At 58.5% G+C, this 24,231-nt stretch overlaps 2 protein-coding genes and 1 pseudogene across 7 annotated transcripts in view; 1 reads left to right on the plus strand and 2 right to left on the minus strand.

Annotated features, from left to right (window-relative positions):
- The window catches only part of TSPAN18 (tetraspanin 18), a 202,237-nt gene extending 196,790 nt beyond the window's left edge, over nt 1-5,447 (plus strand). For all 4 annotated transcript variants that reach the window (XM_030828679.1, XM_030828680.1, XM_030828676.1 and 1 more), the window contains one exon: nt 2,292-5,447. In XM_030828679.1, the coding sequence (XP_030684539.1) occupies nt 2,292-2,339 (48 nt within the window). In that variant the 3' untranslated portion in view covers nt 2,340-5,447. The remainder of the gene's footprint in view (nt 1-2,291) is intronic.
- Nucleotides 5,448-5,454: 7 nt separating this feature from the next.
- Nucleotides 5,455-6,598, minus strand: LOC105738946 (annotated as a pseudogene). The gene has a single exon (XR_001114789.2). The product of XR_001114789.2 is annotated as an uncharacterized LOC105738946 (transcript).
- On the minus strand, nt 5,455-23,909 carry TP53I11 (tumor protein p53 inducible protein 11). 2 transcript variants are annotated; one of them, XM_030828681.1, is made up of 7 exons: nt 23,698-23,909; nt 11,293-11,452; nt 10,643-10,701; nt 10,397-10,445; nt 9,895-9,991; nt 8,650-8,751; nt 5,455-8,116 (listed from the first exon to the last, which is right to left on the minus strand). In XM_030828681.1, exons 2-7 carry the CDS (start codon nt 11,419-11,421, stop codon nt 7,983-7,985), a joined length of 570 nt encoding a protein of 189 aa, XP_030684541.1. In that variant the 5' UTR covers nt 11,422-11,452; nt 23,698-23,909; the 3' UTR covers nt 5,455-7,982. The 2 variants fall into 2 exon arrangements, with proteins under 2 accessions (XP_030684541.1, XP_030684542.1); XM_030828682.1 differs by lacking the exons at nt 11,293-11,452; nt 23,698-23,909 and having other exon boundaries at nt 9,972-9,991; nt 10,643-10,682.
- Nucleotides 23,910-24,231: the final 322 nt, after the last annotated feature.

The raw sequence follows: 24,231 nt of genomic DNA on the forward strand, positions 1-24,231 counted from the left end.
CATTTCTGCAGCTTCCCAGGATGAAGCCTCACGTGGAGCCTAGGCAGATCCCCCCAGCCTGCTTCCCTCTTCATTTGCTTCACCTGGGACCCAAGGGGTGCTATGGGGTGGTAAGCCCGGTTGTGTCTCTGCTGCCTGAGAGTCATTCTTGAACTCTGGAGATGAAACATGGGAGCCAGGGTCCCAGAAGCGGGGATGGGCAGGCCCTGAGTGGCATCCCCACTCCCTCCCACTCCCCCATCCCCATCCCCACCTCTGCCCCAGCTCCATGGTCCAGAGAGATTTCACACTTGCAGAGGCATCGGCACGGCTGCCTTGAAGGACAGGCTGCAGCCCGTGGTTTGAGATCAGGCCTTTTCTCTGTGGGGTGTTCAGGGCCTACGGGGCCTTATTCATCCGCAACGGTGGCCTTAGCCTCCTTTATCTGAGGGCCCCAGAGTCCCCTTGAAAGGTAAGCTCCTGCAGACCGTTTGCAACCACCACTAGGTGGCGCCTCAGCCAAAGGGAGGGGCGGCCGCCTCCCGTCTCTGTCCGCTGGGATCTCCGACCTGCTGCTCCTGGGGGCTGGACAGAGCGTTGCCCACACCTGACCAAACCCAGGAAGGGGCACTCTGGGGCCTCAGTCAGTCCTCGGCCTGCGGGAGAAGGAAGTCAGGCAGCCCGATCCTCAGCTTCCCCCTCCAGCAGCCTGGGCACCTGGCACCATGAACTTCGCCTTGCCTGGTTTCCCACTGTGCCTGCAGCGCCACCGAGTGCAGTTTTGTGGAGGCTACTGCGGATGGCGGAGAGGGAGGGGTCATTTATTATTCATTCATGTATTCAACAAGCACACATTGAGCCCCACTCTTCGCCAGCACTGTCGTAGGTGAGCAAGTCCTCTCATGGCAGGCAACAATGAACAAGATAAATCTGCAGCAAGCCCGGGGAAATCTCAGGGACGTGTCCCATGAAGGAAGAGCATGGGCCCTAGAGTCCGGCTCCCAGCTCTGCCTCTCCAGACGCAGGATGTCTGAGTCACAGTTTCTTCATCTGCAAAATGGGCTGATCACCCTGCTTCCAGGGCACAGAGGGATTACAGATGACGGGGACAGCATGCCGCTGGGGCTCAGGAAGCAGCATTCGTATACTTGATCTGCTGCCTCACTCCCAGCCAGGCCAGCCCCATGGGAGGCAGAATCCTGCTCAAGATGGAGACCTTTACATGGCCCTGTCCCGGTAGCCCCTCCCCACCCCAGTGAGCCTCCTGGTGATTTGGCCATGACCTGTGTGGTCTGGGGACTGTTTCCTCGGCTACTTGCAATGAGCTCTGGCCGTGGGAACATCAGCAAATCTGGTCAGAGTCCCTGAGCTAGGGTCTCCCTGCCCCACCACCCCAGGCCCTCAGACAGGTGTTCAGGGATGGAGCGCATAACTCCGGGAAAGGCTGCAGCTGCCTGCCTATTCATAGCAGTCCTGGTAACCTTTTACTGAGCATCTTCTCAGTAAGAGGCACATTACATCATTAGGTAATTGCATTACACTTAAATCTCACCACCTTCCTGTGAGCTGGAGGGGAGCCTGCAGGGGTTGGAAGCATGGGCTCTGGGGTCACAATGCCTGGGACTCAAACCCAAGCTCCCCTGCTGGTGGCTGTGTGACCTCAGGTAGGTTACATACCTCCCAAGAAAGCACTTAAAACTGTTCCTTGGCTGGGCGCTGTGGCTCACGCCTGTAATCCCAGCACTTTGGGAGGCCGAGGCAGGCAGATTACGAGGTCAAGAGATCGAGACCATCCTGGCCAACACGGTGAAACCCTGTCTCTACTAAAAATATAAAAATCAGCTGCGCGTGATGACACACGCCTGTAGTCCCAGCTACTCCGGAGGCTGAGGCAGGAGAATTGCTTGAACCCGGGAGGCGGAGGTGGCAGTGGGCTGAGATCGTGCCACTGCACTCCAGCCCGGGCGACAGAGCGAGACTCTGTCTCAAAAAAGAAAAAAAACTGTGCCTGGCACATGGCGAGCTCTGGATACATACTCAGGCCCAGTGTAGGGAAGTGCTTTGCCTAAGGCCACCACTGGTATGTCGGGGGGCTGGATTTGAACCCAAGACTCGGCTTCTAAAGTCTTCCTGATCCATGACTCCACCACATAAAGGAAGCCAGGTAGGGGCTGGTGAGAAGGGCTGGCCCCAGGGTGACAGGCATTCACTCGGCCCCGGAGGCAGATGACCCCTTCCCCTGGAGCGGGCCGGGCAGCCCACAAAGGGCCCAGCCTGATAAGCCAGTTCCTGCTTTTGTTCTTTTTTTGCAGCTTTTCGCCATGATTTTTGCCATGTGCCTCTTCCGGGGCATACAGTAGAGGGTGTGGCCTGAAGCCTGAAGACTCGCCCCACCCACCACTGCCCAGCACCCAATGTCCTCCCCTGCCCCTCCCCGCTGTCCTCTTGGCCCCAGGGGAGAAGATGAGGCCATCAGAGATGGCCAGGAGAAGGGCCAGGGGAATAGAGCTATTTTTTTAACAAAATGAAGACAAAAGTATGGACTGATGTATCCTCGCCTGGACTCAGGGCAGGTGCCGTGGGCTCTCCAGAGACCCCAGCGCCTGGCCCAGGATGCAGGCTGCTCTAGAGACCAAAGGAACACCAGGCCCAGCACCCTCCTTGGTCCAGCCAGACCCTGGGCCCTCTCTCCTCACTGCACCAGGACCTGATGCCAAGAAAGTGAGGATTTAGGCAACAAGGAGGCAAAAGCAAATCTCAGAGAAGTCATCAAAGCCCAGGGGCCGCACGGAGATTCAGCTGCCGCGTCTTGGAGGACTCAGAACCCACAGCGCAATCCCTGGTCCACTGGAGGGTGGACTGTTCCCCCTTCAGGCCGGGGCCAAGAGTGAGCTGCTAACACGGCATCCAAGAATGGCCCAGCTGGTAGGATCCTTGCTTTCACCATCTGTTGGACCAAATAATCTCAAAGGCCCAGAGAGGACAGTGACCCATCCACAGACACACAGCACAGGCGTGACAGTTCTGAAAAGAAGCTGAGTTGTCTCCAGGCTGCTGTCACTGCATCCAGGACTCTGTCAGCTCTGCTACCCACATGCACCCCTGGCCTCAGCATCCCGGTTCCCCCAGACAAGAGAGGGCAAGCCAGCCAGGAACTGCCTCCTCCCTGCTCTACAGCTAAGAAAACACCATTCCATGACTTCCCACTGCACCCTCCCTCCTGCCTCCCCACACCTCTCTGAGTCCCCAGGAACACACAGGGGCGCACATCACGTTCCCTTGTGCACACTGCCCGCCTCTCCCCACATGCCACCCCCTTCCCTGTCCTTCCCCAACTCCCCAGCTCCAAGAGTGGAAGAAATCCCCAAGATCATCTGGGTCTCCCTCTCCGCACCCAGAACTGAGGCTTGGATCTTCTTCAAGATCCTTGCCAAGACTTCTCCACCCTCTTCTTACATACCTCCAGGGACAGAGAGCTTACTACCTCCCAAGGCAGCCTCCTGCCTTTGGACTGCTCTGACTTTAGCATCAGCTTAATATACAGAAGAGGTTTCTGTTTTTCTGTGGCTCCGTCCACGGCATCCCACTTGCCTGCTCTCCTTCCTGGAGCATTAAGGTCACACATTGACTCCCCTGAGCCCTCTTCTCTCCAGGCTAAAGAATCCCGAAGGCATCGAGGCCATTTCTGCTGCAACAAGGTTTCCTGTCTCTTCACTGTCCGCACATTTCTTAGTATTCCCTCCAGGCTTGGGCAGGGAGACTCACAGATGCACACCCACAAGTATTCAGTTCTCAAACTCTAGACGAGTGTTGGCAACTGGATTGCAAGATGCTCCTACCCTGATAGATCAGGGGTGGCTGCTGGAGGCTGTGCTGGGGATCTAGGGTTTGGTCTGGGCTCAGTGAGAGGTGGCGGTGCAATCCTGATGAGTTAGTGATGTCTACCAGGCACCGTAAGTTTGATTAGTGATGTCTGCCACAGGCAGGGATGGAAGGAGCAGGGTGATGTCTGCTCTCTTCTCTCCCCTCTGTCCCTCTTCAGGAAGAGCTCATTCTGTCTCACAAGCCACCGGCACCCTGTATCAGCTTCCAGCCTCCCCTCAGGCTTTCCAGTCACCAGGGACACTCAGAGCCACAGCCTAGAGCCCAGTGTTCCCCGGCCTGTGCATCCGCCCCCTTCTGAGATGCAGCCAGAAGCTCTGTGCTTGCTGCAAAGATTCAGGTGGCCCCTCCTCTAATCTCCTCCTGCTGTGCCCGCCAGTCCTGGCCCTCCCACCAGGTCTCTGAGCTCAGTCTTACCAAATTCTCCCTTTAACAGCTTGCTCTGGCAACCCCATAAATGACACCTGAGCTCCGTAGAAGCTAAGCTCCTGAGACCCAGGTGGACCTGCCACTGGTACCGCAGCCCAGCCTGGGGCCTGGGGGCTGCCCCTCTTGAACCACCCACACGCTTAGCCCCAGCTTTTTGGAAGCAGCAAATGGCTGGTCTGAGGATGACACACAAAAACAAAAAACCCACGCTGGGCAGGACTGAGGCAAATTGCACAGCTTTATGGCTCTAATCCAGGGGCATCCCAGGCTTCTGGGGCCCATACAAGTCAGAGGGAGGACCCAGGAGAAAGGGCTGGTCACGAAGGGAAATCTGGCTAAGGTGGGTTCAAGGGCGGATACAAGACTGCCCCTCAGCAGCTTTCTACAAATGTGCCAAGGAACCCTCAGTCAGCCCTGATTCAGCCCCCCAGCCAGCCACTGGCCACCCTCTTAGGCTGGAAAGGGAAGACAGGCAGTTTCTGCTCCTGTTGGCATTCGCCCAGGCTGGTAGCTATTTGCAAGACTGCCTGAGGCCATTCCTTGGAGGCAAGGCAAAGAAAGCTCAGCCCAAATCAGGCTTGAGCCTCCCTCCAGAGCACAGGGAGAAACAGGGTTTAGCTGGCTTGGTCCAGATACAACCCACAGCAGGTTCTGGTGGTGGCTGGGGGTTGGGGAGGAGGGGTGGGCAGGGATACCTCTTTGTTTCTTTTCACCCCGAAATACAACAGCCCGTAACAGAGACTTCCTCAGACCCCACTAACAGGGCAAGGAACAAGAAGACTACACCGCTCATCACAAACCCCGCCTGTATTGAAAGCCACTTTCCTGCTCTGAAGCTACTGCCTCTTAAAGGGAATATCTTTTTATGGGCTGGGGGTGAGGGCCCCTCCCCAGGGTCCCTGTTAATTTCTAGCCTTGGTGCTCAGGCCTGTCCGCAGCCTCCCTTGTCTATGTCTCTATCCATGCTTAAGGGGCCCAGACAGGATTTCCCAAACCAGCCGAGGCCCCCTCCTCCTTCCCCCATGAAAGTCTATTTTAAAAACTGTCTATGTTCCTTGCCGTAGATTGCAGAGCTAATTTATCACATTTCTCTCCGGTGAGACCCCCTTTTATATGATATATCCAGAGGAAGTTTTGTAATATAAAACAGGACGCCCACACTGATGGTTTTGCACTGGTTTTTGTGAATGTTTCTTACAAAAAGAAAAAGGAACAAAGAATAAATAGTGACCGTGAAGAAAGGTGGTCTTGATTTGGGGTTGGGGATAGACTGGGGCAAGGCAGAAGCTTGACAAGAGGCTGCTGATGGCTAGAGGGAGCTGGGAGAAGAGGTGCTCCAAGTCACCCCAAATGGAGCGGAGAGCAGGCCCACACCGAGCTTTCCTCGCTGGACTTAAGGGCCCCTCTGTCCCTCGCCCCTCTGCCACTGCCTCCTTCCCAACTGTAAATCTTCTTGCCTTAGAGTCCCCCTGCCCTCCAGGCTGTACGTCTGTCTTCCAGGTCTTACCTGACCTGCAGCCCCCTCCCTCACCCTCACCCGCAGGCTCCACTACAATTAGGTCTAACCAAGCCACCCAGTATTTTGTGAGCACAGCTCTGTGCCAGAGCCTGGACAGCCCCATGGGGTAAGGCCACGCCACCCTCCCATCCCACAGTTGAGTGTGGAAGACTGGATGTCTCAGGGCCAGCAGACGCCCGACACGCAGCCTCGTTCCCCAGGTGGAATCCACCTGCAGTTATGGGAGGACAAACCAACCACCGCTATTCGAGGATTAGGCCTGGCTAGGATGGGGGATTGAGGCTTCGGCCTGAGGGCACTGCCCATTGGCGGCCCCGCCTGTGGGAGGCAGTAGCGGCTCGTGGCCAGGCCAGGGCTCGGCAGCAGGGAGGCAGCTCTTTAGAGAGAGGCACGGGCTCAGGTGGCAAGAGACAGATGCCCGGAGAGGGGCCCTTCCTCAGGGTCCAGCCTCCCATTCTGCTCCGCCACGCTTACCAAGCAGAGTCTCGGGGCATCCACTGTAACCATGGTGGTGCCACCACTCTGCTGGGTACAGGCCATGTTGCTGTATCTGGGTGCAGGGACAGCCAGGCACAGGGTGGACAGGGGTGAGGACCCCTCGCAGGGGCCCACCTGGCAGCAGCCAGAGCGGGCTGTACCTATAGACGCCCTCCAGCCATCCCCCACTCTATGCCAGTATGGGAAGCGAGTCTGAGGCCTGGGGCTGCTTTTCTCCCTACACCTGTCCCCAGGGCTTGGGCTCGCCACTTCGGTGTGTGTGTCGGTGTGCTGGCAGAAGGGAGAGGGTTGGGATCAGGGACTAACGGGGGGTACACAGCACAGGCTGGCGGGCCCGCAGGGAGAAGCCGGGCGGTGGGTATGCAGCACAGGCTGGTGGGCCCTCAGAGGCAGGGCAGGAGCTGTTCAGCCCCAAGACAGCCAGTTGTCAGCCTTTGCCAGGGCGCTGGACAGGGCGGGGGAGATGAGGGGAGGTAGCCCGCTGAAATGTTTCTATTTATTTCCCATGCTGAGTTTGAGGGCCACCCGGTCCCACTCAGCCAGACTCTGGAGGCAGACCAGGCTGCAGGTGTGGGGGGCAGCTCACCGGGAAGCAGGGAGGAGTGGGGGACAGGCTGAGCCCAGTGGCCAACAGGCCTTGGGGGACATGCCAAGGGGCAAGGGAGCACTATGGCCTTCCTTCTGTTCCTCCTCTCCCAGCCCCACCACTTACAGTGGTCTCCACTGGGGGCTGTGTGTCCCTTTGTCTGTAGGGCCTGTGGGTGCAGCTGCTGGCTGCCTCTGAACTCAGGCTGGTTACAGGGAGGGGGCTCCCAGGGCATTCCAGTGTCCTGGGGTAGAGGCAGAGTGCCCTCGAGCAAGGTCCCCGGAGAGCTCATCTTGTCAGGCCAGGAGAGTAGGGACAGGACTTCTAGCTGGGACAGGACTTCTAGCTGTGTGTGGCCCATTCTTGAAGAACGGCTGAAAGGGAGGTGCCATCTCAGACAGCGCACCCTGCCTGTGTGTGCTCAGCTGGGGTGTGAAGGCGCACGTGTGTGTGTGTGTGTGTGTGTGTGTGTTGTGTGTGTGCTTGCTCACATCATGGGTGTATGTGTGTCTGTGTGTGTGTTCGGGGTGTGTGTGTGTGTTGTGTGTCTGTGTGTGTGTTCAGGGTGTGCATGTGGAGAGGGCCAGATTTGGGAGGAGGGATATAGGGTTTTCCAGGATTAGAAGGAAGCCAAGTTTAGCTGCTTGGGCACTAGGTTGGCGGGGAGTGTAGGGAGAAGGATGGGGGGTGGTCACAGCCTCTCTCAAAAGCAAGAAGGGCTTCCTGGGAGAAGAGGCTGGACCCTCGACTTAGCTCACTACCCTCATGACTCCAGCTTGACTTTAGTCAGTGTCTGTTGAGGGGTTTGGAGGCCAAGAGACCTAAGGAAAGGAGGTATCACTGTGAGGGTGAAGAATAGGGCAGCAGAGGCCCTGTCTCTCCCCAAACCAGCATGTCAAGCCTGAAAGCCCAGGAGATCACAGCACACGGAGTGCCCAGGAGGAAAGGAAGGCCCCCCACCCCCTGCCTCCCTGGGGCAGGACTGGGGCAGGGCAGGGGACCCTCCTGCCTTCCAGGAGTCAAAGGGAAGCCAAGGCCCCAGTGCCACTCTGGCCCAGGCATGGGCAGGGCCCCAGGCCCAGCGGGCAACTAGGCCTTCTTGGGTCTTCGGCCGACTTGGTAATAGTAGTAAATGCTGATGACGACAAAAAGGAGGCGGCTGACCAGGAGCAGCAGGATCCCCAGGGACATGAGGCCCGTCTCAGCTAGTGTGGCAGTGACCACTGTGGGAGAGAGGTCAGCAAGGCCACAGGGTCAGAGGAGGGGATGTGCCCTGGCGCTGCCCCCCAGCCCGGAGCGCTGGTGTGGCCGTCTCCCTGACTTCACTCTGAGCCCAGGATCCTCCCAGGTGGGAAGCACAGGACCTGCCCCCTGCCCCTGCCAACCCCACAGATGTTTCTGCTCTGATGTGTCCCATGTGACAGGAACTGGGGCACAGCAGATGGGCAAAATCGAATGCGTGTTATTACACAGGCGCTGGGTACAGTGGGCAGTGGGTGTGGGGGGCTGCAGGTACATGTGTGTGCAAGGCCATAGATACAAGTGTGTGGATTTGGGAAGCTACAGGCATGTGTGCTAGGTGTGTGTGCACAGGTGTGCAGGTAAACACAGCCAGGTGAGTCCTTATCCCTCTATCCCTTCCCTAGCCTCCCACAGACAGGTTTTCATCACTTCCCATACACCCAGGTGGCTAGAGCAGGCAGGTCAGGGACGAAGCTGCCCATCAGCCTCCCTCACTGCCCACCTCAGGACTCACCCAAGAACTGGACCCCGAAATAGCAGGCTTCGGTGAGCAGGGTCCATCGAATGATGACCTTCTCAGCCGTGTAGAGAGCGTTCCACATGATCAGGGAGATGCCTGGGGCAAGAGACGAAGAGGGGGCTGGGCTGGGACAGCTGACTCCCTCCCAGCAGGGCAGGAGGCCTGCTCCTGCTTCTTCTGGCCACCGCTGCAAGACAGCTGGGTTCCTGGACTCCATGCCTCCGCCCCTATTCACACTTCTCAAATCAAAGCTGTCTGTCCCCGATCCTGTCCCCTCCAGACTCAATGCTGCTGCTTCAGCCTGCTCCTGTCATTCCAAGGCCCCGTGCGACACTGGGCAAGTCACTTCCCTGCATTGAGACTCGATCTCTTTATAAAGGGGGAGGACTGAGCTGCTGGCCCCTGCTCATGTCCGGTTCTGTCAGGAGGATGCTGCGCTGATGGAGTTCATGACTTAATGGGTAACCGGGTCCTATGATCGGGTTTCTTTCACGTGGACTCCCAGACAGAAAACCTGAGCCCGTTAAGGACTCACTTTAAGGAACTCCCCCGGGGGAGCGGGGGATGAACCATACTTTTTAGCAGAAGAACCACTGGCTTGGCCTCTAGCAGGCCCCGCCAGCCCAGTGTCTGCTGGTAGCAGACATGCCACCGGGTGTGCATTTATTTTATTCCAACAACCCTAACTCCAGAGGAGCTCAGCCTTTATTCTGTAGGCAATAGGGAGCCACAGAATATTTCGTAGAAACAGAGGCATATTACCTATGCTGAGCTTTAAAAACTGTAATTCCAAATCCTAACGTGTGCATCTCAGGTTAGAGAGGAAACAGACGTGGTTCAAACAGAAGTGGCTCTGGGGATAAAATAGGGTGGGTGCGAGGAGTTTTGCAGACACTGAATTGATCTGCCTCTCCTCTAGGCTGTGAAGTCCTAGAGGGCTGGGCCTGGGCCTCCTCCATCTCTGTACCACAACGCCCAGGGGCAGTGCACACACTTATGAGCGCTCCTTGCAGACGGTGGCAACGGCAAGTTCCAACCCCCTGGGTGTATTCCACCAACGGCCACAAGATGGCAGCACATCCCCAGCAGAGCGCTTCATCAGAGGCCGGGGTGTGGGCTGCAGCATCCGGCCGAAGAAAGGAAGGGGTGCCCGGGCACGGACCCCCGTGCTCTCCTCAGCCCCGCTGGGTCTCCCAGCTGCCCGTCGCCTCCCCCAGGGCCCGCCCCAGCAGTACTCACTGAGGAGGGCACCGCCGTAGAGGCGGATGGGGGTCTTGCTGGTCACCTGGGCTCCATCAAAGACGGCATCATAGAGCTGGTCAGGGAAGGCAAGCGCCTGTGGGCAGCGAGAGGGGCTCAGAGGTCCCGCTTGGGAGAGGGTGGGGGGTGACAGCTGATGCTTCCCACGGACGTTTTCTTTCCCCCCCCAGGAGCAGGATCAGCATCCTTGGGGGCAGTCCAGGATCTGGACCAAATTGTCCCCACCCGCCCCCATGCCAGGACAGAAAACTCCAGGGTTCCTGGGACAAGGAGTCAGGCCACAAACCATGGGATCTAGTGTGCTCCTGGAGAGGGCACAGGCGTGGCAGTGTAGGAGTCAGGTTCCCAGAGGCAGCCCGAGAGCCTGACAGATGGGCCCCTGCACGAGGGGCCAGGATGGAGGAGGTGCCTCCAGTGAGCCAGAGAAGGGCTGAGGGAGCCACACAGGGCCAGATCTCAGGGGCTGGGGGTGGGGGCTCACCATGATGGCAATGCCGGAGAAGAGCACAGCAGAGACGAACTGCCAGACCCTGGGAGGCGTGGAAAGAAGGTCACAGCCCTGCCCCAGGGGACCCTCCCCTCTCCAGCCCAGATCCCCAGGGATGGCAGGTTTGGGGGAGGTAATGAGACAAAATAAAATCCAGGGACCAGGCCAAATGAGGTGGGGTCTTATGCATTCCGCCCCTCCCAGCCTTCCCCTCCCCCAAAAAGTCAGGCAAATGCTCACCTGAGCCCCAAAGGCTCCCGAACAGTAAACTTGATTTCATTGCCCAAGACCTGGCTGATCTGTGGACAGAGGGGGTCAGAGGCAACCAGGGTAAGGGCAGCTCTCAGCGCCCCCACTCGCTCATCCTCCCAGAGCCCTGCACACCCAGGGACCCCCCTGGGCACCTCAGCTTGGCCAAAGGGTCGCCCAGGTGGGGAGGGTCACATGAGGCCACCCCCTCTCCTGCTTCCCCTTGACACTAGGGTTTAAAAGAAGCTGAAAATGTGATGATGAGGTATGAAAGCTCAGGGCTCTGCCAAATGCAGACTTGAAGCATGGTCCTGCCACTTACCGGTGTGGCCTTGGGCAAGTTGCCTAACCTCTCTGAGCCTTCGTTTCCTCATCTATAAAATGGGTTAATGATTTTACAGTATCTGCATCTTCTAGTGCCAACAAGAAGATTTAAAAAGCAACTGCTGGAAAACCGGGCATGTAATAGGCACTTAATGCTAACGATCTCGTTATTCCCGTCATTGCCGTTGCATTTCTAGGAAAATCAGCTAAGTCCTAGAACTCCTGCGGCTACCTGGGCCTGGGCTAACCTTCTCCCCTAATGGTGGGTCAGCCTGGCCTCCCCAGTGGGTGCCGGAGGCCCCTGCTCTGCACCCCACCTTGGAGCGATGCACCTCCCCGTCGTCATCCTCCCCGCCCACGCCGAGGATCTTGCGGGTCTTCAGGCGGCTCACGAGGTCCGTCTGGCTGTGCTTCTTCATCAGAGGCGGGGGCTGCTTGGCCGCCATCTTCTCCTCCCGCCCGGCCTCTGCGGAAGGGCTGAGGGGAGACACCTGCCTCAGGCCACAGTTCCTACCCAGCTTCCAGACCGCAGGGGAAGGGGCCTGACTAGGGGAAGGCCACACCCCACACCAGGCCTGCTGAGGCCTCCCCACGAGCCCAGGGCAGCAGGGGGAGTACAGCTGGCTTCCTTGTCAAGTGGGTTGAGGAAAGGCTCTCCCGGGCCCCTGAGGCTCTGGGAGCCGGTCCGCTCTAGGTGGACACGGCACACCCCATCTGACAGGCTGCATGGTGCCTTAGAGCCAGCCCTGGAGGCGTAGGGCCCAGGAGAGGGCAGTTGGGCCTGGATGGCGGCCACATCCAAGCTTCCTGGGGGGATGGGGAGGAAAGGAGCCTGGATTCATGGCGCAAATGAAGCTTAGAAGAGGGGAGGGTCTGTCCAAGCCTGGGGCAGGGGCTTCTGAGTTCTGGGGTCTGGGCCCCCACCAAACTTCTGCTCAATCCTGCAGGCCGGTGAGCCCCTCTCCCGTCTCCCTGCCACCCCCCTTCAAACCTGCCAAGACCGAAGAAGGGGAGGGGGTGCCCTCATACCCAGCAGAGCCAGAGAAGGCTGCCAGGGGTGTTGACAGGGACGCTGAGGTGGTCTAGGTTCCCTGCTCAGGCCTTGCCCTCCCGGCCCTCAGCCCCCCACCAGCCCCTCCCGGCACCCCAGGTCTGCCCATGATCCTCCCCAGCCCCCCACTCCCCCCACCGCCAGCAACATCTTGGGCCAGGTTGGGAGCACCTACTGCGTGCCAGCCCCTGTGCTGGGCGACTGAGATGCAGAGAGAAGCTGAGTGCCCGTCGCGTCCTCAGGCAGCCAAATCTATGCAGAGGAGACAGAAGTGTAAACGGGGTGAGGTGAAGCCTCAGAGGCTGGCTCCGGGGTGGCCCTGGCTTCTCTAATCACAGCTGCCCTGCAAGATGGGCACTATTGACGGCCACGCTGCAAATGACGAAACCAAGCTCCCAGGGCTTCAATGCCAACCAGGGTGAATAACGGTCGTGCCACTTCCCACCTTGGACCACTTCCAGAATCTCATTCCCACTTGCACCCACCCTCTGGCACGGCAGAAAAGCCATCCCCATCTACAGACAGGGTCAGAAGCCACCGGGCCCTCCACCAGGGGACCCTGCTGTCTCAGTGCCCTGTGGCCCCCAGCAAATCTCACCCTCCAGCCCCAGCCAGGGCTGCCAGAGGCAGAGTGCGGGGATGTCCCCAGGTCACCTCCCATTTTTGAGCCTCCTGGTGTCTTAAAGCACCCGAACAAACATCAGGACACGGTTTCAAACTGTGGGGTCTGTGAATAATGTGGCTGTAGACCGGATCAGCTAGGGAGGCAGTATACCAAGTCGCATTGGGAAAAACACTGCAAAAGTTGCTATTGGCGGTCTTTAGTGAGTGTGATGTCATTTCCAGGCCAAACTACCCTCCTACGCCCCCTGGCTTTAGTTCCTCATCCACAAAAGGGAGTGGATACGCCTTTCTCCTCCCCACACACAGGCCCCATGGTGAAAGGAGACAGCGGCGGGTGGTAACTGTGACGGCAGTCCCACACCCGGCACACAAGAGACTCCGGGTTAATGCTTCGGTGTGTGCCAGCCATCAGGACAGGAGGCCAACCCCACCCTGCCAGGGAAGCCAGAGCCTAACCTTTCATCACCCGGCTCCTGGAGGGCCCAGGACGCTGTCCCATCACCTCAGCTGCTAGCCACTGCCTTCTGGTGAACCCAGATAGAAGCTACAACTAGCCACGTCCCTCCCGCGGCCAGGCGAGGCTGCCCTGAAAGTCACTAAGCCACTGGTGAGAACCGGGTCCTTCACCTGTTCCTCAGCCAAGGATGTTGCCTGGCCCACGCCCTTCCTCTTCCAGCCTCCCCGTGGCCTTTTATCTTTTAATACATACAGCAGAATTGACGGGCTTCAGTTGTGCAGTTATTTGAATTTTGACACACATATAGATTTTTGTAGCCACCAGCTCCAGATCAAGACAACGAGCAGTTCCATCACCCCAAAAACTCGCCGGCGCTGGCCACACCCTCCCCTCACTCCTCTACCCTGGCAACCACTGATCTATTCTCTGACACTATGGCTTTTGTGTTTTCAAATATGCTACGTAAGCGGAATGATAAAGCGTAGAACCTTTTGAGGCTGGCTCCTGTCATTGAGCAGAATGCCTTTGAGATTCCTCCAAGTGACTGTGTGTGTCAAGAGACCACTCCTTTCGACTGGAGCGCAGTAATTCCCTGGGCTACGTGTAACAGCTTGTTTATCCATTCGGTCACCGAAGGCCGTGTGGGTTGTTTCTAGTTGTTGATGATTACGAATAGAGCTGCCACAAACCCGCGTTTCTGTGGGACCGTAAGTTTTCATTTCTCTATGGTAAATGCCAGGGGTGGAATTGCTGAGCTGTGTGGTACATCCCTGTTGGACTTTCAGAGAAAGCATCAAACTGTTTCCCAGAGCAGCCATGCCACTGCATGTCCCTGGCAATGCAGTAGTGTTCCAGTTCCTCCACATCCTCACCAACACTCGGTAAGGTCGGTCTTTATTTCAGCCCTTCTACGAGCTCCTCCTGGCTGGTTAACCCCTCTCCCAGGCCAGATGTGCTGCCTCCCTCAGTCCTACCTTACCTCTTCCTGCTGTGTGGCCTTGTGCTCTGAGTCTCGGTTTCCCCATCTGTGAAATGGAGCCGTCATTCCCACCTCCTAGGGAGCCCGGGGCAAAAAGAAAAGCTCACAGCACTCAGCAAAACACCTGCACATTTGCCTGAGGAAACCGCATTTAGTGAGGTCTACTGTGAGCAAGGTACATGGGTGGTGGGACAGGCTCCCAGCCTTGGCCGGGGGAGGGGGCACTGATCTGCTAGCCACTGACTACAGCAAGTTACTTTTCCTCTCTGAGCTCCGGGGTCCTCATCTGTGAAACGAAAACAGCCAACCTCACTTTTCCCCTACAGCTGGTCTCAGGAGAAACAAAATAATGGACAGACAGTGCTTTAGAAAGAGCCAGCTCACTGCTCAAGCCAGAAGACCTAATGGGTAAGTGCTTAACTGCTGAGGTCACTCCCTGGATTTGAATCCCAGACCCATCACTGCCTGGGTGTGCCTGTGGGCAGGTCAGTCACTTAACCTCTACCTGCCTCAGTCTCCCCATGTGTAGTTGGGAAAATAAGGTGTCCTATCTTATAGAGACATTGTGGGAATAAAAGATGTAGTCTCCATGAAGCCATGGGGAAGTGCCTGGCCCACAGCAAGTCCCCAGTGAAGACAGGCAATTATCAGACACAGACACTGCCACCCTCCCCAGGCCTCCCATGTGGCAGGCACCGGGATGGAGGCCATGGAGGAGTGGGAAATGGATCTAACTAGCACTGCTTAACTTCTCCAGCCCACTGGGCAAAGCCCCAGATCTCAGTCCCCGGGCACAAGGCTGGTGCTCAGCCACTGCCCACCAGGCTCAGGCTGTGTCCATGGCCCACCTCCGAGGGGCAGAAGCTTCCAGGCATTGGATGCATTGCTTTCCTCTACCTGCTGACCCCTCTCCACTAACACACACACACCGCACACACACAGTACACACACACACACACCACACATACGCAACACACATATACACACCACACACACACCACACACACCATACAAACCACCACACACACCACACACATACGCGCACACACACCACACAACCACACACACCCACCACACACCTACCACACACATCACACACATACCACACACACACACCACACACACACCACACACATACACACCACACACACCATACAAACCACACACACCACACACATACGTGCACACACACATCACACAAACCCACCATACACAATGCACACACAAAACACACACACACCACACATACCCCCATGCACACACACCCACCACACACCTACCACACACACCACCACACACAGCCACCATACACACCACACACTACACACACACCACACTCACACCACACACTACACACAACCATACACACACACCACACAAACCACATACACCACACACCACACACAGCACACAAACACCACACACACACACACACACACACACACACACATACACACAGAGCATTCCCCTCTGCACCCCAGGCCAGAGCCAACAACAGCTGCTGCAAATCAACGGCTGTGGGACGTGTCAGTGCCCACCTGCTGGGGCTGGGAAGAGTGGGCACTGCGGTGTCCTGGACAGAATTACTCATGGGTGGGACAATCTTCATCCACAGGCATCTGAGCTGGTGAGAACACTGTGCCCATCTCCCAAGCCCACCCTAGCAGGGAGGGCATCACTCACAAAGGGCCCCTGTGGCCCCACAGGGAAAATGGAATCTTGACCTCCAGGGAGGAGGGCCCCACACCCACCTTCCAGCACAGATAACTGCTCTGAGAACTGCGCTCCGCCCCTGCTTCACCCCCAGGACTGGGCCCTGCAATGATCCGATCCACCCAGCAGCCCCTCACCTGCCCCACCGGCGAGGCAAGCTGCACACACACCCCTGAGGTCTCCCCTTGACCTTTCCTCCCCTTCAGGGCCACTCCAGGTGTTTATTTCAGGCCTAAGTGAGGACAGAGGACCCTATGTCCAAACCCCGGCTTTGGGGGCGGGGGACCTGGGTTTGAGTCTTGGTTCTGCCCTCTTGCCAGCTGCACAGCTTTGGGCAAGTCGCTACAGCTCTCCTAGCCTCAGTTTCCCCTCTTGTGAAATGGGGGTAGTGAGAACGCTCACCTTGCAGAAGTGCTGGTGGAGAGAGAAAGAAGGAGTGCACGCGGGCGCCCATGGGGAAAGTGCCCTGCCCAGGAAGGAGTCTGGCCCTCCTTCCACTTCCCTTTCTCCACTCAGCCATGCATAGTGGAAAAAGCCTGCCATCAGTGCTGTGAAGCTTCCTGCTCTGCCCCACTGCCTTCTGAAGGGCCCCCGGGGGTTTCCCCCAGGAGCCAGGCTGCAGGAGGCTGGGGGCAGGGGCAGCAAGGACAGCCACCCCTCCACCCACATCACCTGTCTGGCAAGAAGGGAGGACATGGCTCCCAGGGCCCAGGCCTGGGATCCTGAACCTTTCCCCTCTGCCCTGCCAGCTGCTCTCGCCCATATTCCCGATCAGCCAGCAAACCTTTCAACAGTGGTTCTCATTGCTGACCCTTTACCCAAGTGAGAAGGTCCCTGGGACATTCTGTCCCCCCACCATGCTCCTTGTTCCTCCAGGCTATCTTTGCACACAGCCTCTCTTCCCAGGGTCCCTCCCAGGGCACTGGGTCCTCATCCTCCTCCAGACTCTCACGGGTCTCAGTGTCTGCAGCCACTGGCCACTTATAGCCTCTACTCCTGGTCATTTCACGGCAGTTTGGCTCCCCAAGACCAACCAGTCTGAAGGTATGGCTCGTACTGTGCCCCTCCGTGTTATCTCCCCGTGAGGCTGGGGTGCACAGTAGGCACTTTGTCAACACAGGTGGAATGAGCAGCTGTCAGGCTAAGCCCAACCAGCACACTCAGAGGCCCATAGGTAAGACGTGGCAGGCTGAGGGGAGGCTGTGCCCCAGGCCACATGGAAGCTGGTGGCACAGGGCAGGAAAGGGCTTTCCAATTAGGCAGAACTGGGTTCAAAAGTGGCCACTCTCTCTTGGTCAGGTGGCCTTAAGCGAGCAGTCTCAGCCCTCAATACAATGGGGATCACACCACAGCACCTTACTTGCCTTACTCATGGGGTGCTGAAGACTCCAGGGGAGGGGGTGCAAATGCTCTTGGCAGAGGAGCTGGCAGTGGGGGGTCTGGGTGGCAGTGAAGGTTAGAGGACTGCATGAGAACGCTAGGCCTCTGCCATGGCCCCCACCTCCTCAGAAAGCTGTGGCAGCACTCGCAGGGGAGTGCCCCAGGGCAAGGGTTTCTTTGGGTCTTGTTCTCTGAGCCTGGGACAACTCCGGGCACAGGAGGAGTTCAACAGGCATTTGTGATTGAATGAATGAGTTGGGAGGAGTTAAGAGGCCCTCTTCAGCCAAGATCTGACTCCCTGCAGTCCCTCCCACCTCCCCATCTGCTGCGGAATCTGAGGCCAGGGAAGAGCACCTCCACATGGTTCCCAGGGGCAAGGCGGGAACCAGCAAAGCCCCCAAGACTAAACCAGCCAGGAAGAGAGGGGCTTGTTGGGGGTACAAGAGTCAGGAGAGGATGACAGACAGGGAGGTGGTAAGCATATTTATAACGATTGGGAAAACTTGGGCTCAAATCCCTACTCCTCTTCATTGCTCTGTGACCTCAGGAAAGTTACTTAACCTCTCTGAGCCTCCATGTCCTCATCTGTGAAAGCAGACTACTATGTCTATACGAAGCCCACAGGTTTGTGATGTGTGATGATGAGAAAGTGCAGCTGAGGAGCCTGGCCCCTGGTGTGTACTCTGTCAAGGACAGCAATTAATAACATGAATAAGGTGGCTGCCCAGGCTCTGCCCTGGCCAGATCAGATGGGACTGAGGCGTCATTCCCATGCAGATCCTGGAGGACTTCCCCAACCCCCTGTCTCTTTCCCAGGAAGCCTGGTTTCCATAGAAACAGATGGACTGCCGAGCTGTCCTCAGCATGAAGACTATGCCCCGTGAGGGCTGGCTTAGGAAACCTGACTGGCCAGGGAAGTGGGGAAGATGAGGGAGGGAAGAGGAAGGGGCCCAGAACATCCATCAGTGGCCAAGCCTCCCTGTGAGTCAAGGGGGGAGTCGCTGCTGCTGCGCACCTCAGCCAAGAAGCCACTGGCTTTCCAAACAAGAGCTTCTGTGATGGGGCAGAAGGAAGACTGCCCCCAGGGCCACCTACGCCGGTGCTGGGAGGAGCGGGGCAAGTACTTCAAGACCATGAATCCCCTGCAATCCCCACCACAACCCTATGAGAATGGCCATATTATCACCCCCATCTTACACATGAGAAAACAAAGGCTCATGTGACTTATTCGAGTGTCCCTTGAGGTAAGTGGCAGAGCTGGAATTTAAGCCAAGGTAACTGTTCTTTAACTGGACATCCTGAGAGGAGCTGGTGTGTGTGTGCAATGTGTGCGGTGGTGGGGGTGGGGGGTGTTTGGTGGACGTGAACTGAGCTCTAATCCATCTTCCCCATGGCAACTCCCCCGGAAAGTCCCTGGCGGTCGCCAGCATCTGGACTCCTCTCTGGGGTCCAGCCTCCCTTGGGTTAAGGCCCTGCGACTACAGCAGGACTTGGGGAGGGATGCAGGGAGCCCCATTGTTCTGTTATCGCTTTGGTACAAAATAGCTGGAAATGGGGTCTGGGACAGGGCAACACAGAGTTGGGGGCGGGGTGCTGGCAGTGAGAGCCAGAGCCTCAGGCCCCTGGCCAGAGAGAAGGGGAGGCAGGAGAAAGAATCTCTGCTCCCTGGAGGGCGGGACGGAATAGAAGGTCCAGAGCTTGCGTCATCTGCTCCAGCTGCGGTCCCTCCCAGGGCTGCCGTCGGCCCCTTGGACAGGATGGGGTCTAGGGATCCCCGAGCCCAGAATCTATCGCCTGGGCCCTCAGGCAGTGAAGCCACTTGTCAATGGCTGTACTAGAGAGGCTTAGGGACTAAGCCTTGTGTTCAGATCTTGGCTCTGCACTACTAGCCTTGTGCCTTTGGGCAGACAAACTCCTCTTTGAAGGAGCCTCCCTTCCTTCCACCGTAAATGGGGCAGTGGTCCCTGAGTCACAAGGCTGTCGGGGGCTAGAGAGCTAATCTAGAAGTCATGGGACACAAAAGAGGCTTTATGAAAGCGGCTGCACTACTGACATCCTCACAGCGGCCTCTGGGGTGCAGGTTTCATCGGAGGCCCACAGCTAAGGAGGAAGCCGAGGCGAGGCTACCCGGTGGATGGGCCTCGGCTGGCTCCAGCTGGCTTGCTATCAGGCCATCCCTCGAGAGCATCGTTATTCCAAAGGCTGGGGCTGCCTTAGTCAGTCTTGTCTCTCAAGCAGATCCTGAGCCAGTGGAGGGCGGAGCTGCAGCATCCGTCTTCCTCATCATCTAAGCATCACCACTGGGCTCAGTGTCCGGGCTGCTGCAAAGAGTGAGGACAGAGCGGAACTGGCCGGGAGAGGCGGGCACAGGATGCGAGTCCCGTGTGGTGGCAATCCCCGTCTCCATGACACAGCTCTGCAGTTGAGAAAGTTTCCATGCCCCATTTCCAAGAACCTTCAGGAACATGTGCCCTGGGATCTGGTAGTGGAAGGTTTGTCCTGGAGCTGGAAGGTGGCAGTGCGTCCTGAGTCACTGGGCTCGGAGATAGGACAGCTGAGGTCACAGGCAGATTCTGCCATCACTGGTAAGCCAGGCCCTGTCTTTGGGGCTCAGTTTCTTTGTCTAAGAAAATGAGAATGTGGTCTCTAGGGCCCCTGCCAGCGCTGCCTCACAGCGGCCACACTCCAGGTCCCTGCTGGGCCCCAGCTCAAGCTGCCCCACCCCCAAGTCCCGCCACCCCTCGGCCTGGACTGGCACAAAGGTCCTGTCTTCCTACTCTTTCTTTTTGAAGGGGCCCAATTTCCAGAAAGGCAGAGGAAAGCCCAACCTTTCAACAGAAACATTTCCAAAGCTTTAGGGACGAATATGAACATTCCCTACTGTGCTGAAGAGGGCGAGAGGTCAGGGCAGAGCAGGTGGCAAGAAGGAGGCATTCCTGGGCGCCTCCCCCGGGGGTCTGAAGCTGCTGCTGTGGGCAAGGGGATCAGGCCCTCTGATGGCCTCCATCACCGCTCAGAAGTCACTGGGAGGTTCTTCCTGTCTCGACGGTCATTCACATGGGCAGAACAGGAAGAATTCCTGTCCTTTTCCACTCAGAGAACAGGCCAGCCTGCCCCTTGGCCCAGTGCCCATGTCAGGGCCCTCAAGGGCAGCTGGTGTTGTCATCAGGACAGCCTGACTTCCAGATCCTAAGGGGCTAGGGGTCTGGTGAGAATGCAGCAGGCACCTCCCTCTCCTCCCTGCCCCCCACTCTCCCCACGCTCCTCCCCCACCCCGTGGCTGTTCAGGAACTTAGAGGGCAGGAGAAGAGGGTGGGAGAAGGGAGAGGAAAGGAGAGGAGCTTCTTCAAAGGGATGCTCCACATTTTGAGCCCGTTTCTTCAAAAGCAAGTGGTGATTTGTCTTCTGGGTGAGTTGGGGGAGGCAGGTGGAAGGGTCCCTGCCCTTTTCGCAGGATAAGATGAGCCACAGCCATAGTCCAGGACTGACTGTCTCCCCAGTCATGGGGTGCTGGCCTAGTGGTTAAAGGACTAGCTCATGACTTAAAAGGCTTGTGCTTCATCTTGGCTCTACCACTTATGAGGTGTATGCCTTTGGGCCAGTGACTTTGCCTCCCTGGGCCTCAGTTTCCTCATCTCTTAAATGGGGTGTAATAATGACACCAACCTCTCACCAGTGAGAAGATGCACAAAAAAACATCCAGAACAGTGCCTGTTCTGTAGTTAATGTTCAGTAATAATGCTGCTCATTATTTTTAGACTAGAAGACTCTACTTCCTTGCCTCAGTTGCCCCCTTGACCAAATCTGCCTCAGAGCAGGTCCCCTTCTAGGGATCATGTGCCGGGTCAGAGTTGGGTGCTCAGAAGGGAGTGGTCATAGGAAGGAAGTGGGATGAGAGAGAGCAAGGGTCACTTTGGGGCAGGAGGACGATGCTGCGCTGGCCCTGGGAGGGGTCCAACCGGTGTAGCAGGATAAACAGTGAGACGCAGGGTGCCGGGGAGGTATTGTGGACCAGGAGTCAGAACATCAGGGACCCCGCCCTGCAGCTGCCTCTCCTGGCCTGTGTGTCCTGGGGTGACTGATATACTGTCTCTGAGCCTCACTTCCCTCACCTGAGAAATGGGAGGAATTCATCCCTTCTCAGTCACTCACTCTTCCTCAGCCCCTCACTTCCCGCTAGCTGCAGGGCAGGCACATTCCAGCCTCAGGGCCTTTGCATGGGCTGTGCTCTGTCTACACAGCTCACTCCCTCATCTCCCTCAAGGCTGTAGCTCAAAAGTTACCTCCTCCGGGAGGCCTCCCTGACACCCTATTTAAAATGATAACCCGGTCCCTGGCCTCAATACCCCCAACACAACTTTTCCCCTTCACCCCTCAGTACACTATATAATTTGCTTATTGTTTTTATTAGCTAATTGCCTCCCCCTGCCCCCTGCTTTTAAGCATCAGCTCCATGAGGACAAAAATTTTTATTTTGTCCACAGCTGTCTCCCCAGTGCCTGAAACTGCCCCTGGCACTTTGCTCCATAAGCCATTTTTGCTGTAATGCTCACAAACATTTTGTTCAATAAGCAAAAGTAAAGAACAGCCCCAAACTGTGCGACCATGGGGCATTCCTGTTAACTCCAGCCCCTCCTCCCCCATTCCCCAAGAAGGGCAGGCCCTGCTTCCCACAGAGGTGGGGTTATCAAAAGCACTTGGGAGGCTGGGTGTGAGCTGGAGAAGCCACAAGGGGCCTGGAGGCAGAGCTGGGCAGAAAATAGGTCGCAGTCCTAGAGCCGGCAGGTCATGACAGCTGGACATGGGTGAAGGGGCTTTTGGCCTTAGCCCTCCACTCCAAATTTGGAAGCACGGAGGAAGTTGACCACATGTGACTGGGAAAGCAGCAGCCAGGGCAGGGGCCTCCTGGGATGGTGGGGACAGAGGGGCCTCAGGAACAAGACGACCCATTTTACAGATGGGACAACAGAAGCCTGGAGAATAGTCTTATTTCCTGACAACCCAACAAGAAAAATCTTTTCTCTCCTTTCTCGAAGTCTGGGACTGAGGCTAAGGGGCGGACAGTGCCCCCTCCTGGCTCTGCAACAAAACGACCCCCGCGTCCCTGGGATCTGCGGGCCGCAGGTCCTGGTCCCCTCTCCACAGGCCGTCAGGGGTGGAGGTCCAAGGGACCACATAGTTGGGGTGGGCAACCCCGGTGACTTCTCCCCGCAGGCCCGCCCGGTCAAGAAGTTTGTTTGAAAGAAACCAACCAGGAAGTGCGGGGTAGTGGGGCGGTGAGGTGGCCTTGGCCAGCCGCTCTGGGCTTTGGAGGAGCCTCGGGGTTCCTGGCCTCCGCGCTGCTCTTGCCCCAGCCTCCATCTCTCCTGCGGAGAAACCCACTCCCCACGGGCTCCAGGAAGAGGCGGAAGCCCGAGACCGGGTCAGGGCGAAGGAGGGTAGAGCGAGGGGACCCAAGGCGAGCACCCCGCCCCGCCCCGCCCCGCCCCGCGGGGCGCGCCGGGGTGGGCGCGGCGTTCTGGCCCTTCCTCCACACAGCCTCCTCCGGGTAGGTGCGAGTGTTCTGACCACGGCAAGGGCCCTAGCCCACCCAGCGCCCGGCCAGTGGCCCCACACTGCCCCCTTCCTGCAGATCGCGCGACTTCGGGGAGAGTGGGGGGCGTCTCCACCTGTGCGTCCCCTACCCACCCCCTAACTGGGCTAAGGCGCGGCCTGGGTTTCTGCCCGCCCCTTTCCAGCCTGGGGACGGGGGACTCTCTCAGCCTTGCCCCTCCCCCTGCAATCTGTCCCTGATGTCCCCGCTCCAGACACCCACCCACTTTCTGAGACCCGGGCCTGAGCGCCGGTGTCCTCGGCGGGGAGCTCCGAGCCGTTAGGCGGCCCCGGGTCCTCCGGCCCAGGGCCCCTGCCCCCAGGCCCCCGCCCCAGAAGGTCGGGCCAGACTTGTGGACAGCGGGAACTCCGCCACCACCTCCGTCCGCGGCCCTGCGGGGGCAAAGACTGGGGGAACTCGCAAGTTTACGCCGTGCACTCCTCCGGCCGGGAACAATGGCGGGAGGGGGAGGGGACAGAGAACCGAGCGCGGGGGACCGAGTCAGACCCCAGGCAGACAGAAACTGCTTTCGCTCCGTTTCTCTCCTGCTCCGAAGCAGAAAGCTCGAGCCCGAGAGGCAGTGGCCGAGGACGAAATAAGCAGTCCAGGAGGAGGGCGACCGCGGAGCCAGGGGAGAGGGGAAACCGAGTCAGAGGGAGGGGCGGCGAGGGGAGAGCGCGCAGGGGAGACAGGAGGTGCTGCGGGACGGCGCCTTGGGGAGCTGGGGAGGCGACCCCCCGGGGTCCCAGCGGGCTCAGCGGGTGCCGAGATGTCCCGGGGCACCCGGCTAGCGCGCGCGGGGTCCCGGCCGCCCCCCTGCGGTCCCGTCGGCCGCAGGAGCCCCGCTGGGTTGCGCTGCGCAGGCGGCGGGCGGCGGGAGGGGAAAGTCCGCGGCTCGGAAGCGGCAGCGGGGAGCAGAACTTACGGGCCTCGCGCGTGCCGGCGCCGGGCTGCGTGGAGCTGATGCCAGGCGGAGGCTCCGGGCTCGGGCGCCTCACATCGCGCCGCCCGTGCGGGGCCGGGCAGTGCAGGGCAGGGCAGGGCAGGACAGGGCAGGGCCGGAACGGCTGGACTGCGCGCGGCGCCCTGCGCGGCCGGGGCTTACCGAGTCTGGCGGCCCGCGCTGGTCCCTCCTCTCGGTTCCGCGCACAAGCCAATGGCGCGCCGTCCCCTCCCACGCGCCGGGCTGCCTCGCCCCCAGGGTGGCCGCCGGGGCGGGCGGGATGGGGGTTGGCGGGGAAACCGGGCTCCCGGCTCCCCCGCGAGGCTCTCCCGGGGGCCGCCTGCAGGAGGCGCACGCGCGCCCGAGAGAAGGCACCAGGGGAGGAAGCCGCGCGGGGAGACCCTGGCGTGGCCCGCGCCGCCCAGGATGACTTTCCTGGCAAGTTCTGCAGACGGTGCCCCTTTCTTGGGACGATCAACGTAGATGTGCAAACCACACCATCTTAAATAGCCTTGC

This window comes from Nomascus leucogenys, chromosome 15, assembly GCF_006542625.1.
Source record: "Nomascus leucogenys isolate Asia chromosome 15, Asia_NLE_v1, whole genome shotgun sequence".
NCBI classification, from domain to species: domain Eukaryota; kingdom Metazoa; phylum Chordata; class Mammalia; order Primates; family Hylobatidae; genus Nomascus; species Nomascus leucogenys.